This window comes from Centropristis striata, chromosome 6 (genome assembly GCF_030273125.1).
Source record: "Centropristis striata isolate RG_2023a ecotype Rhode Island chromosome 6, C.striata_1.0, whole genome shotgun sequence".
Classification (NCBI taxonomy): domain Eukaryota; kingdom Metazoa; phylum Chordata; class Actinopteri; order Perciformes; family Serranidae; genus Centropristis; species Centropristis striata.
The window spans coordinates 13,054,104-13,068,039 of NC_081522.1; the positions used below are offsets into that span (position 1 = coordinate 13,054,104).

At 39.1% G+C, this 13,936-nt stretch overlaps 1 protein-coding gene across 2 annotated transcripts in view; it reads left to right on the forward strand.

Moving 5' to 3' along the window:
• Positions 1 to 13,936, forward strand: part of sema4ba (sema domain, immunoglobulin domain (Ig), transmembrane domain (TM) and short cytoplasmic domain, (semaphorin) 4Ba) — a 54,870-nt gene that overhangs the window by 18,389 nt on the left and 22,545 nt on the right. For both annotated transcript variants that reach the window (XM_059335521.1, XM_059335522.1), the window contains exon 2: positions 10,095 to 10,509. In XM_059335521.1, the coding sequence (XP_059191504.1) occupies positions 10,392 to 10,509 (118 nt within the window). In that variant the 5' untranslated portion in view covers positions 10,095 to 10,391. The remainder of the gene's footprint in view (positions 1 to 10,094; positions 10,510 to 13,936) is intronic.

A 13,936-nucleotide genomic window follows, 5' to 3' on the forward strand; every position in this document is an offset into this window, starting at 1 on the left:
TTACAAAGTGCTTTGTAGATTTGGGAAAACTCTTGAGTAGTTTTTAAGGCGGGTCAGTGGGTCCTTGATGGGCATGTAGAGAAGCGGACATTCTGAGCTTTTTATCGGTCTCATACAGTGATGGATGTGTGCAGCTCTTTGCCCAATGGCCTATAGCCTGAGCTTCTGTCTAAGCCTCTAAGCTACTGGAATGCGTGCAGCTTCTTGCTGTGGACATCAAGGGAGACCAGCCACGCCGCTTTGTTTACAGCCTTTCATGGATGCCACACCAGCCTAATCAATTTCAAAGAGAGTAAATATTTCAATGCATTCTTGGTCAAATAATGGTCCATAAATTTACATGGGCAGCAAGTATTAATGCGGCACATGAGTTATTTTTTCAGCTGACCTATCTCAAAGATAGTAACATTGTATTTGTAAAAATAAAATATTCTAATGTCAAGGATCGCTTAGCATTTTTGAGAACTTTTCTTTTACATCCCATAGGCTTTTTCAATGTATTATTATTTTTCTTTTTTTTTTTTTATTCATCTGGTGATAGATTTGTAGTTGATGTGTTTTATGAAGGCTGTCAGAATATTAGATGTTGACGACATGATTATTTTGTCCAAGATAATTCACAATAACAATATTATCGATTATCTATAGACATTTTGGGGGGAAAATTATCACTAACTTTGCTTATTGTGTGCTTTGTCTTCTTTTTGGGAAATTAATTACACAAAAAATATGAACGTAGGGAGCTGGAAAGGAAAAAACAAACTATCTTAGAGGTGCTGGATTATTTTCCGGATATTATCATATGTGCATTATTGACATATTTAATTGGTTATTGTCAATAACGATATATATTTAAAGTAACAATGTAAAAACCCTTTGATTGGCTAAAAGCTATAGTGGGTTTGCAAAATTAAAATGTAGGGGAATCTTCATTTAGGCACAGTCAAATTAAACAATCATTTTTAGTGTTGAATATTTAAAGTAATTACTCTAATATATTCAAATGTGTACTGAAACGAAAACCTCTGCATACTGTAGTTTTTTATTGTAGACTTATCTGTGATAACAAATCTAGTTAGTAAAGGTAAACAAGAACAAGCGAGATAAAGCACCTCAGGTCGATGCCGTGTTATCAGCACTCGCTCTATCAGGGTCAATATTTCACTCCAGTAAATGCAGACAGAATTATATGGCAAACAAGTGGAGACATTTAAAATGGGAGGGTGAGTGTTTCAACAAGCCTGACCTACTTTCAGCAGCCAGGGTTGAAACAGCTCCTCACCTGTGTCTGGCAGATGCCAGGACCCCTCATAAAAGCACTGGCCCTCGATGTCTTAAACAGTGCACTGAACATTATTATACTGTGTTTTTATGAGTGATGTTATTCGTTGTTATTCTGTATTTTTTATTTCTTTCATAAAACGATCCTTGAAGAATGCGTTGCTTTTCCTGGACTGGACAGCATATGGTCACACTGTCACATTGACTATCATTGATTACTTTATGTGACTCTAAAACCATTTCAACTAATGCTGTCAGAAGCATGACTATCAGTCTATTAACATTATAGATGTAATATGCAAGATAGAATTAATCCAAGACCTGAGTGGTTTCGGCCTGAACTGGGGTTAGGCAGAGTTCACTTCAGGGAATGTATTTTAGCCACTTTAAAAAAGGCCAAAATAGTTGATATTGGTTGACTCTAGTGCTTTACTCTGCCATCAGACAGCCCTGTTTAAGTTTCTGTGGATGCAACTGAAGCTGTTCTATGCTCTCATCAAGCCACCAGACTCCATTGACAAAAGCAGCCATTTTTCCCTGCAGACCACAGGAGTTGCTGCTCTTCTGCTGCGTCACTGAGGTTTTTTGTGATATTGTGTGACATTGGTGAAGCCAAACGAACCTTATAAAACACACAAAGAACCACACAAATCAAATTCAACAAATCTAAACTATCCCCTTAAAGGTTGGTGTGAAGTCAACAACCTATTACCCACTCCGAAAGAATTTGCTCCATGTGCGTAATGAAAAAGAGAAATGGAAAAACAGTTACATTCTGTAATTTTATTGCAGGAGATTCATATGTATATCTCATCACGGACCATTGTAAATGTAATGTTAGTTTTCAGCTGAAGACTTTGACATCGGAAAGCCCACAAAAATGCCACCCTTATTCTAATTCTGCAGAATAAACACATGTGGGATGGTAATTTTTACATTTGCTCATGTCATGAGCATTATGGTGTTGAAAGAAGACAGACTCAGCTGAGAGATTTAATAAATCCGGCACCATAAATACATATACTTATTCCCAAATGCTGTTTAACAAGTCTTTGAGGAACAACTAGAGGATGAAGCCACAACTTCATCATGGGTTTTCATTGAAATATTATTTTATTTCATTTTAAATCCTAGAGTATTTAAAGATTCAAGTACTCGGCATTGCTTACACAGCGCTTGTGTTCACCCTTTTTATCCGCAAGATTTATTTCAGTACAAATATTTATTATACTATAAACAAAGGTGGTGTAAGCAGCAGCAGTGACTCGTAATATGGCTTTTGCTTTGCTGCCCCAGCGAATGCCAGATTAGTTGCAGATTGAATGAACCAAATGAAGATATGAAGATAGAATATTAATAGTAATACTTGCACAGCTTTTCATACACTTTATACGCTCAGGAATGATGTAATGAGTCAATATAGACTGAGCATTCAAGATGCTACAGATATACATGAAAAGGATTGAAAAAACAGTTTACCGTACCATTAATGTATTAATGGCTTTTAAAATGTGTTGCCAACTGAGTGTAAATGTCTGAAAGGTGTATCAGATGATGAAACTCTGGATTTTCTCAAAGCTGTAGGTGTTCCTTTTCCTCTGCGAAGGGTGTGACAACAGTAAAACACACTGTAGAAAAGAAATAGGCCATTTCAGTGAGATCAACAGGGCAGGCTGCTTCCGAAAAGTGGATCAGCTTACACTGGATTGTTGAAACCTGAAAAGGGTGCAGGGGGAGAGAAAAGTACAAATTTCTGCCAGTTTCCCCCCAATCCCTGTGTTTAGGGTTTATTAATGACAACACATGAATAGTTCTAATCCAGGTTTATGCCCTGTCTGATGTGTTTTGACAGGGAGATTTGGCTCGGGTGCCAGGAATAAAAAGGGCACAAAGCCAAGAGAGGCTCTCACACAGTAGTAAAGATCTCATTGAACCTGGTATTTGTCTGGTGAGATTAGTTACTCTCAGGTGATTTCCATCTCCATACAAAATGCCAATAAATACATTTTGAGTTTGATGAGGTGACTGGAAATACTTATCACCTTGAGAAAGGAAAAAGGTGCTTTTGCCCTTTCATTTGCTCCTCTGTCGTCTTTTCCCCCTCTGAGTATTAATGCACTCTTCTGTCTGTCGCAGAGCCCCTGCTGCTCTTCTTTCACCCACTTCGGCCTTGATAGTGATAGCAGGCCCGGCGACAGACCCTGCTCTGCTACTTTACATTTCATCAGCAAGCTGCTTCTGCTGGCTCCACATCTGTTATGGAAATTTGCACAGAGGGGAAATGGAATGAAATGGAATATTTTCACTTCTGAAACCGGGCTGATTTAGGCACTTGTAAAGGTTTCAAAGACAGAGGTGATGAAATATGCTCATCCACTTTCACAGCCATATATTACCCTAATCTATCAATACATTCTTAGTGTCTGATAGCCTCAAAATTGGGATGTTTTAAGAAGTCAGCGCTTGTGATAAAATTCACAACCTCTGGCCGCGTGTCACAAGCCTCAGAGGAGAAGCAAGCTTGATGAATTTAACTCCCCTGAACCTTAAGTTCAAAATGTCCCCTATCTCTGTTCAACAGTTTAATAAGATTTTAATTAGGCAATTAAAAGTCTTTGGAATAGCATATGGTCATAATTACTGCTGTATGGTTCACTCAGGGATGAATGAGCCATTAATTACTCTTAGCTGGGTCTGGGGATTGGACTTAAAATGGGCCGAGCAGGAAAGAGAGGGTATTTCTTCAGACTTCACAGTCACCTAATCAGAAATACAGACTTCTGAATTTCCATTAACTGGGGAACTGGGTCGGGTTGCACCAGCTATTCTTAAATCTATTAGTAAGTTTGTGCATAAGTCCTTCCTAAATTGTTCATAGCTAGCAGCTACTTTTAAACTGGAAAATTATTAAATTGGGTGCGTCATTAAAACGTAAGAATTGTGCTAGCTAATAAAGACCATAGCCATGTGTGAATCACTTGCTACAAAATATTTGTAGCATGCCTAATCAAAAGCAATCGACTAAACAGGAGGTCACAGTTTTATAAATGCACGTTAGTGTTGTTAACCTTGAACTTTCCTGTATAATTTATTACATTTTTTAGACCTTCTAGCAACTAAAAAAAAACATTTAGTGTCGAATTCAACCCATCAGGAAAAAGGTGTGTAAATATATTATTGTAATTCACTCCCATGCATGCTGCTCAGAGTAATCACAGCTCTTCTGCCAACAGCGCGCCGCCACTACCACTAAGCTTTATGCAAACGATGCATGGTGATTTCATCAATATGCAAATGGCTGCATGACGTCTTCTGGCCACTTTTAGTGACTTTTGGAGCCAGTGCTAGCTACTTTCATGGGACAAAACTTTAAATTTCAAATCCTTTGTTAGTTTAATTATTAGTTTATTCATGCAGTTCTTTGATAAGTGGGAAATATTTGATTTAGTTTAAATAGTTAATTTGGTCATTTTGTCTAATTTATCTGCATGGTTTACAACATTACCAAATATATATTTTTTATCATGTGTTAGGTCATATGTGTCAAAAGTATTTAAGATGATCTATTTTACTAAATTGATTATATATTGGCAAGCTAATGTAAGTTTTAATCAGTAAGTCGGTGTCACTTTGTAACAGCTCAATATATTGACCAGGTTTGTATGATTTTTTACAAAATAACAGTTGCTTTTTTTTTTAACGCATTGGGAACATTGTGTTATAGAACAACTTGAAGGTTTAGGCGACAAAACAACTTGTTTAAAGTTAGGAAAAAACAACTAGATTAGGCTAAAACATGAGTAAAGAAGTTTCCAAGTGGACACTGCTGTCTTGGATCAAAGCGCTATGTTTTTCCGATCCACTTCATCTCCCACCAGTCATTATTGGGTCCGAAGTCTGTTATGTCATATAAATGGACACAGTTCTGTGGGAAAGCTATGAAATTCAGTGGATTACTTTTCGTAGGAATAACTACAAACTATTCATGAAAACATCCTGAGTTACACCTGGACATTTCCTGGTAAATGATAAATAACTTACTCATAAGTCACAACTAATTTGGGAGACGTGTGAGAATACATTCAAATTTCTCTGGTTGTGATTTGCCGCTTTGACCTGATACTGTGACGGAAGTATCTTACTCATAGATATGTATCTTTAGTACTGGATGGATAGTTGAGAAATAACCCTGAGAGGCAGTCGGACCGATGCAGAACTGTGTCAACGCTGCACTCCCACACCGCTCGCCATGATGAATCAGCCACTCTGTCCATATGTGCAGGCGTGCTCCTCCATTAAAGCCTCTCCTGACAGATGATGTCCTCCACATCTTACATCTGCTCCTTCACACATCTGAGAGCCCTTCAGCAGCGTGGAGGAGTCAAGGAGGCAAGAGGGGAAGTGCTGATCACAGGTTGAAGGCCACATCTGGGAGCACGTGACCTGGGCGCCGTGACGTAGGTGGCCAGCGTGCATGTGCGTGTATGTGTGTGCAGGTGGCTTCCTGAGATGACAGGCATGCCAAGAGGTCGTATTTATCAGTCAACACTTTTCCAGTCAACAGGCTGTGTGTGGAATCCAGGGAGCCTTGACCCCTCTGCTCAGATGGCAAATGCTAATGTTGGTGCCACCTGTTTCAGCAGTATACGCAGTGCTGCTATTTATAATACTCACAGTCTTATTAGTGGTGCTGTCATTGGACAGTCTCTGCCATTGATATAAACATAGTTTTACTGTATATGAGGAGGCTTTATTACGGGAAGTGACTGGAAAAGAGAACTGGGAATTTCCCCTTTTGGTTAGGTATTTCCTCTTTGTTGACACACACTGGTTTACCCTACTATATGAAATGCTTAGAACTTTTTGAGAATGTTTCATGTACAAAACTTTACTTTGCATTACAGGTTGAACTTTTTCTGTAAGCTTTCAGTTTCATTTTAACAGAGTTGCCTATTTATAGGAGTTTTATGCCTATTATAACCACATGTGTTAGTGATTTTGTTCGTTTGTTGCCTGGAACTGACTCCCCTGTTACCAGAAGAGCCTCTTATTGCTTCATTTAATGGCTCTCCCCCTCCTTGGCTAAGTATTTGTGCTTCATGGACTGTCAAAACTATTCCTATTACTGAAATGGATGATAAGCTAGTGAACAAATGCCTTTGTCCTGTCAGTCAGAAAGTGACATTATTTTGCCACTTATTTCCCAGTCAAATGCACAAGATTCAGTTTAAAATCTCAGTTTCCACCAGGGATATCCTCATCGTTTTTAAAATATGTGTCACTCTCAGGTACTATAACTGTCCAGGCGTGATAATCCCATTGAGAGAATCTCTGAGTTGATAAATATGTTGATACATTATTTAATTATTACCTTGCAATGGAAGCAGCATAAGCTTAGTGAGCAGTGGTGAGTGCCTGTTGAACTTCTTTGCCCTAGATTTTGCCTCTCCGGCCACATGCAGGCTGCACTAATCCTCTGATTGATGGAGGTTTTGGGGGTTGGAAACTCTGTGGACCTTACTCTGTACTCAAAAAAACTACCCTCCATTGTATGTTTTTGGTAAATAACAATAAAAACGCTCACCGACATTCTGGTGTGTCAGGGCCTTTAAAAATGTATTACAACCATTGCTTTATTTTATTTATCTATTGATTTGTTAGTTTGTTAATTGTGGTGAGTGGTCAGCGATATTAATACAGAAATATCTCAGTCCATATCAGTCTCTATTAATAATACTATACTTTTCAAACTGTTATTATAATGTGCTTTTTAATAGGTTTGAATAAATGTATATCAAAATGGCATTCACTTAGTCAGGTTGAACCCTTAGACTTAATTGTGTCCTCTACTAATAAAACTAAAGCTTTGCCTTTGATTAGACCCTCCAATGTTTTATAACCTGTATTAAAAGTTCATGTCAAACTGATTAGATAAGGCAGATGTGATGCTGGAGGGGATATAGAAAGAAACCCTGAAAAGATTTAAGAGGAGATCATAGACAGAGAGAGATGGGAGAGTATCATCCATAGCCAGAGCACACTATCACGTCTGTGTAGGGAGTGAAAGGGATGATTCAGTTTATGCATCATGCAGGAGAGAGCAGTGAAGTGCAGAGTTGCATATAGATTTCTGTGCTGTCAGAGGGGCCCTTGTTCTCTCACTCACGCTGAGTAGAGCTCTCTCTACGTACCTCAGTTGGATTCAGCTTGATGTATGCGGGTCTCTTTTTTTTGACTGTCACACAAACCCAGAATTAATGTTAGCTTCACAAGTGGTGTCTCACTTTGAATTTCTCCACACAAAGGACGCTAATGATGCTTATGGCCGCCCCACTTGTCTATTTCATGTTACAGTCCGCTGGCAACACGTCGGCTGCTGGCAGGGGGCATTGTCCAAAAAAATTCAGACGGTGACCTCGCCTGGAGTTTTAAAAAGCAGAATATCATAACCCCATCTGCTTTTGTCATCATGATCATTAAGAGTCACAGTCTCGCTGCTGTAGGTTGAAAATTCTTCAATATCCAGACATCCTTGATTATTTTTCCTTTTATAGTTTTTACGAATCTGGACTGTGCAACAGTGGTAACAGGGATGATTGATTTTGATATATTAGCTCTGCTGTAGATATCATTTTTTAACTTTTAGAGATTTTGAATGAAACAGCCTTTTTCAAACAGCTTCACTCAGCAAAGCAAAGGACAAATTAAGTCTTTTTCTTCCAAGTGTTCCTCCTTTTGGAGACTAAATTGACACCGTATGTCTGTCTGCCTTTCTCATATTCAAGTATTGTGTGTGTCTCTAAAGTTGTAGAAATAACCCTCTTTGTGTCTTGTTCTCTGGCCTTTATCATGGCCTTCCTGCTCCTTCAAATGTCATCTTCCCAGCTCAGATTTGGAGATGTCTGTGTTTGCAACAAGCATCAGACAGCTTATTGACTAAGAGTCAGGAGCCCCTTGATAGAAACCAGGAATAGCTTCACTCGCTACCTTTTGCTATTGATTGCTATACCTCACATGAAACTGAATCTCCCGCTGGTTGCATTTAATGAGGAGCTCCCTGTGGCAACTGTAATGGAGCGTCTGCAGTTGTAACTGGGGTGTCTGTATTGAATTCCCCTTCACGTCTCACTGCGTTTGGTTAATCAGCATTATTGGTATAATAGTTTTCCTGTGGCTTTGTTCTGATGTTTTCTTAAGAATTGTTGTAGACGTTGTGGATAAAGACGTTTGCCAGTGTCAACTTACATGGCAAAAAAAAACAACACACTTAAGTTAAATTGCAGTGATTGATATTGATTAAAGAAAAACTGAACAGCAGGCCTATGCAAATATTTAACCACTTTCCTTTGGCTTTGGACACTTTTATCTCCATACATTCCTCTAGAACTAAAGCCCTCTGTGACCTGAGAGAATCAAAACATTTTACAGTATAAGTTAATAAAAAAAAACATTTCACCACTCTGTAAACAAACTAAAGTTCAACCAAGAACAAACTGTGGGACAGAAACTCCTCTAGTTCCTGTAATATGAGCTACTACTTGGAAGACACGCCTTATGATTGTCGTAAGATTTAACAACAAAGATTTCCAAGAAAGCTCTGCTTTCTGTTCTCTCCTGTGCCGTGTACAATAGAGCAGGAACATGCAGGTCAGATATGGATATTTGGGAGTGTACGGCTGTTCGTTGGTATCTGACACTATAAAATTAACCTGACCTGAGCTCAAGTATGCCCTGCAGCAAAGTGTATTCATGTAGTATTCTGTTAATGATCACTATGGTTGTACCTGTTGCTCATTACTCTGAATAGAAACTAAAAGCAATACTATACAACCTCAGATCTGCAGTGTGGTGTAGTCAAAGGTCAGCTTGAGTGCCACAGATGGAGAAAGAAGACTTTGATTGCAACACTTTTACTACTATCAAATGATTTCAGTGCCTTGCCTTGTTTTTAGTTTGTGTTAAGATTAAGACTTTCAATACACTGGAAACATTTTTTTTTATTTTTATTTTTTTTATATATTTCCCCATAACCACTGCAGCTGTTATTGTACTGGACAACATTTAAATTTGACCTATTATAAGGCACTAGAGTTGCAACTGACAATAATTTCATCAGGCATGCAGAAGTGGATCGTTTTCAGTCGATAAAAATAACTGAGAATTTCTCATGGCTAATACCATTACCAATAACTTCACATTTGTACTTTATAAACAATTTCATAATCTGTTGTTTGTGCACACCTGAGGGTAAGAAAGGTTAACATGTAGTGGGACTAATTACTAATACGTATTACTAATTACTAATACTATTATATATATTTAAGTACATTAAGAGCATTGCCAAATAATTCAGAAATAAACACTGAGACATACTATGTCAAATCAGACATGTCAATGTATGCTCAATATGTTTTATTAGCGGATCACAAGGTGCATATCACCCAGTGTGTAGATGCTGCGCTTGTAAAGTCACTGAAAGCAATTTGGCAATGTTTGTTTTGGCTGGTTTAAGGTTAATTCACATAAGCATATGACTAGCAGCAAAATGAAAAACGTCTAAATGATTAATTGATCATCAAAATAGTTGCAGATTAAAGGTGGAGTCAGCAGTTCTAATACAGTACTCTTTTTGACAAATTCAACAAATATCTCCTCACAGTGATCTGGTGTTCCAGAGATCATACACAGCCCTGGCTCTATAAATGACTCCACCTTAAAGGTTTGATTAATCAGTAACTCAACCTCCAGATCAATAAAGAACACCACAAGCTAGTTTATACAAAACACTAATTGTGTTCCTTCCATCTTTACAGATCTCATCTGAGACCCGATGGTGCCGCATACGCATGGAGGCTGATGGGTAGAGACTTTCAGTCTTCTTCTTTGGTCACGGATCACCATTCCAAACCAGCTTCATCTTCTGCAAGCCGAAAGGAGTTCCCCTGCTTCACCACAGTGCATAGGCCATCCATTCAAGGAGCCTGGAGCTGCAGGAAAAGAGGGAGCGAGAGGGAGAGAAAATAAACACAGCTTAAAAAAGACACTCTTCATGAATTCCCCCAAAACCTGAAAGGCAAATACTGCAAGTTGGCTGGCGGTCCTGAGGAGGCATGTGGACAAAGAGTATGGCTTGGCTCTGTCTTCCAGCCTACACTGTCCTCCTTGTTGGTTGCTTTCATACAGCTTTCACAGAAAGCGATGTCACTCCACGCCTCACCTTCTCCTACAGTAAGTTTTATTAACTTCTTGACTGTAGAATTACCAAAAGACATTGCCATGAAACACTTCCACTGTATTGGATGTTTCTTTCAGTACTTAGTCCCAAGCCTCTCTGGTACCACATTGTATACATCACTCAATCACCTGGGTGTAAGGAAGAACACTCATGGGCTGTTGTCTATCAGTGAAGAAAGGATGGTGTGCGCTTTGGGGGTGCCTGCAGCTCCAGTTGGAGCTTTGTTAGGTCCTTTTACATGAACAGCAGCACTTTCCAAATTTGATTTCTCTTGCTCAGTGTAGTAAAGCTTCTGGGAATCGTAGCTTGCCATAGGGATGGGGATGTATTTACATTTTTATCATTACCAGTACCATTATTGATTCTGCTTATTTGTCTAAACACACTGTGGCTCTAATATTAAAAAAAGCATATTTACCCTCAGTAGTGGACATGCTGTTAGGTTAGGAAGGATGTAAAAGGTGTTCAGCATTTTGCTGGAAATTCCATCTCTACTTGAAATGATCTTTTTTTCAGACAAGCAGTACTGTTTTGTTATCTTTTTCGATATGCAGCATAGGGTTCTTTGCCTCCATGACTCCTTCTTGTTGCAAGTTTCCACAAGTTTAACGTTTTTGTTTTGCATTGCAAGATTGTGTGAAAAACAGTCTGAGGCATATGATTCCAAAAAAATGGACAATTTGGAACCGGTTCTCAACTGGAACTCATTCTCGATTCCCATCCCTAGCTTGCCAAAGGTCAATCATTACACAACTGCGTAATCTGTGAACTTGTATGTGACAAACGGTCAACAGAAACAGCTGCTGCTTTCTGTTAAACTATTGTCTATATAGTAGTTTTTGATTATGACAAAATATGCATACATTTTCTGCTCTCACATCCTGCCTACAGGACTGATGTAATTCCCATCTGAGTCCCTGCTCATTAACTCTGTTCAGTGAAAAGAATCAATACACTTCATATGTGTCTATTGTAAGAGCTAAAAGGATTTAGGTGGGTGAAATGGTGTTTGTCTACACCATAATGATTTAAAATCCATGTAAATCTGCACATTGAATGGCAGCTCTATCAGGGTGGCTCAGTCGAGTACCTACAGGTCAGACATAATTACAAAATGAACAGGCCTATTGTGCTGCGACTCACTGAGGGCAGTCTGACAGAGTCTCACAAGTACTGAGAGTTATTGCTCTCATATAATCTCTATTTTCGTGTTTGCTCACAGAATGTCGGACCATCCAGCCAGCTTAGAAACTGTGCTTGTCATATTTCACCCTTAAAATATGTTGGGAATATTGTTAAATTAGCCTTTGTGCTGGCTTACTGTGCAGCATGATTTGCTGTGCTCTCTTTGGAGATGCTGCCATGGCCACTAGTGCCAAGTAGAGACTTTATCATCACCGATGTAATTATTCAAATGATCCAGTGCACTTCAGATGACAAGTTGGGTTTAAACATGTATTGTGCTTTAGTATCTCAATAGAAAATTAAACAAAATGATGGATTATGAAATCAATGCAAGCTTTCAGTGATTGAACCGTAGTTCAGGCATCATTAGAGTCTTAATGTCAAGATTGTGTTGATAGATCTCTCTGACTAATCTATTATAGACTTGGATAACAGTTCCAGTATGGGGCTAATTTTGAGCAAGGCAAGCTTTCAAATAGGTCATCCATCTTGCTTGTCTGAGCCTGTGCCTTCCCTCATGTAGGACCTCTATACCAACAGGTAATCTCTCTCACCTGCCAGCCTCAACAAAACCCGCAGCTCAGGCCCCGGCGGAGCGTTTCACAACAACACACCATCAATCACTCACTGAAAAGAAGCTTCGCGTTCACACTTCTCCCTATTTCGATGGAAAGATTTGCTTTTAGGGTGTGCGGCCAATGTTAAACACCACCATAAAACATGCAAAAACCCACATGTCAGAAGCCTAGGAAACTGGACCGTGTAGATGTGTTGTAGATTCAGTGTAGCTGAGGCAGAGCAAGGAAGGAGCTAAACAGTCTTAACCTTAGTCATCAGTCTGTTTTGTCAAAGCATTTATGTTGCTGTAGCTTTATTGATAAGCTTTGTCCATGAGGGGTGATAAAGGAAATACTACAGCTTTAGCAGCAGAGGTTGTAATAAGTGGCAATAAAATGTAAAGCAACTAGATGGAACTTTAATTTTGTGTGTATTTTGGCGCCCCCAGTGGACAAAAGCGATACTGTTTCCATAAGCAATGCTGCCTCGTGTGGTTAAGAGCTTGATCTGGCTAGCATGTGCATTTGTTTAAAAAGGAAGATGCAATTTGTTTTTTTACACTTTTTTTATTTTTTAAACTAGCGGTTTGCAGGGCCAAGTCAGGATCTGTTTTTAATCCTTTCAATGCTGCAATTTCCTCCATCTGTTAGCTTTTTGTTATTGTCCAATTATTTTCTTTTTCTCTTTGCCGATCTGGTTTCATTTGCTTATGTATAGAGGCATCTATATTAAATTGTGAGCGTTTGAAAACAAGTTCTAAATTCCTTGTGGTTGCTTTAACAGCAAGTAATATTATCAGGTCTATCGGACCTATCCTGACGTGTTCACAGCAGTGGCGGCCGGCCAATAGAGGGCGCTAGGGCGCTGTCCCACCTCTCACCACTGTCATAAAGAGCGGCAGATGGCACTAGGGACGGGTGGGATATGTCCCCCCCAGATTCATAGTGATCCCGATCTGTTCCCCCCACTTCCCCTATTTACATTGCAGCGCACATAGAGTCCGGTGTTGTGTGCTACGGCTAATGGTGCGTTCAAGGTCTACACGAATGTCAGAATGTTCTACGTTGTTCCGATCTCCAAGTTCCGACTTTCAAGTTCCGACTTTCAGTGTAAATATAACACACCATAAGGCGTTACGGTAGGAACGTGTTAGACCTGCCTAAAAAATAAAAGCAAACACATGTAGCTTTCAAAATAAGAGCAAAGGATGTGTTAGCAGAGTCCACCACATAATTTACAAGAAAACTGTCAAAATATGACGCCTTAAATAAAACAGAACCCTTATTCTCCTTTACAATAATTAATAAAAAAATGCAATGATTAAGATGGAATAGTGGCATTAGAATGTGTGAGCGGCACCAAATTTAGGCTTTTAGGGCAAACATTTCTGACAAAAAAATCCTGTGGGAAACACTGGTTCTAAAGGCTTGACAGACTGGACGGATAACAAATTGCCCAGCAGTATGATAAAGGAGGAGAGATGTTTTTGGGTACTTCATTGCTTTTGTTGTTTTCATTTATGTAAATACGCTGTTGTGATACCTAAGTACATGTTTGCTTTCTTTTTGGTATAAGGTATGTCTATTTTGGAGTTGTAGCCCCCTCTGGAGAAAAATCCACCAGCTGCCACTGGTTCACAGTGTCTTTACATTTACTAGCTACTAGCTGATTTACTAC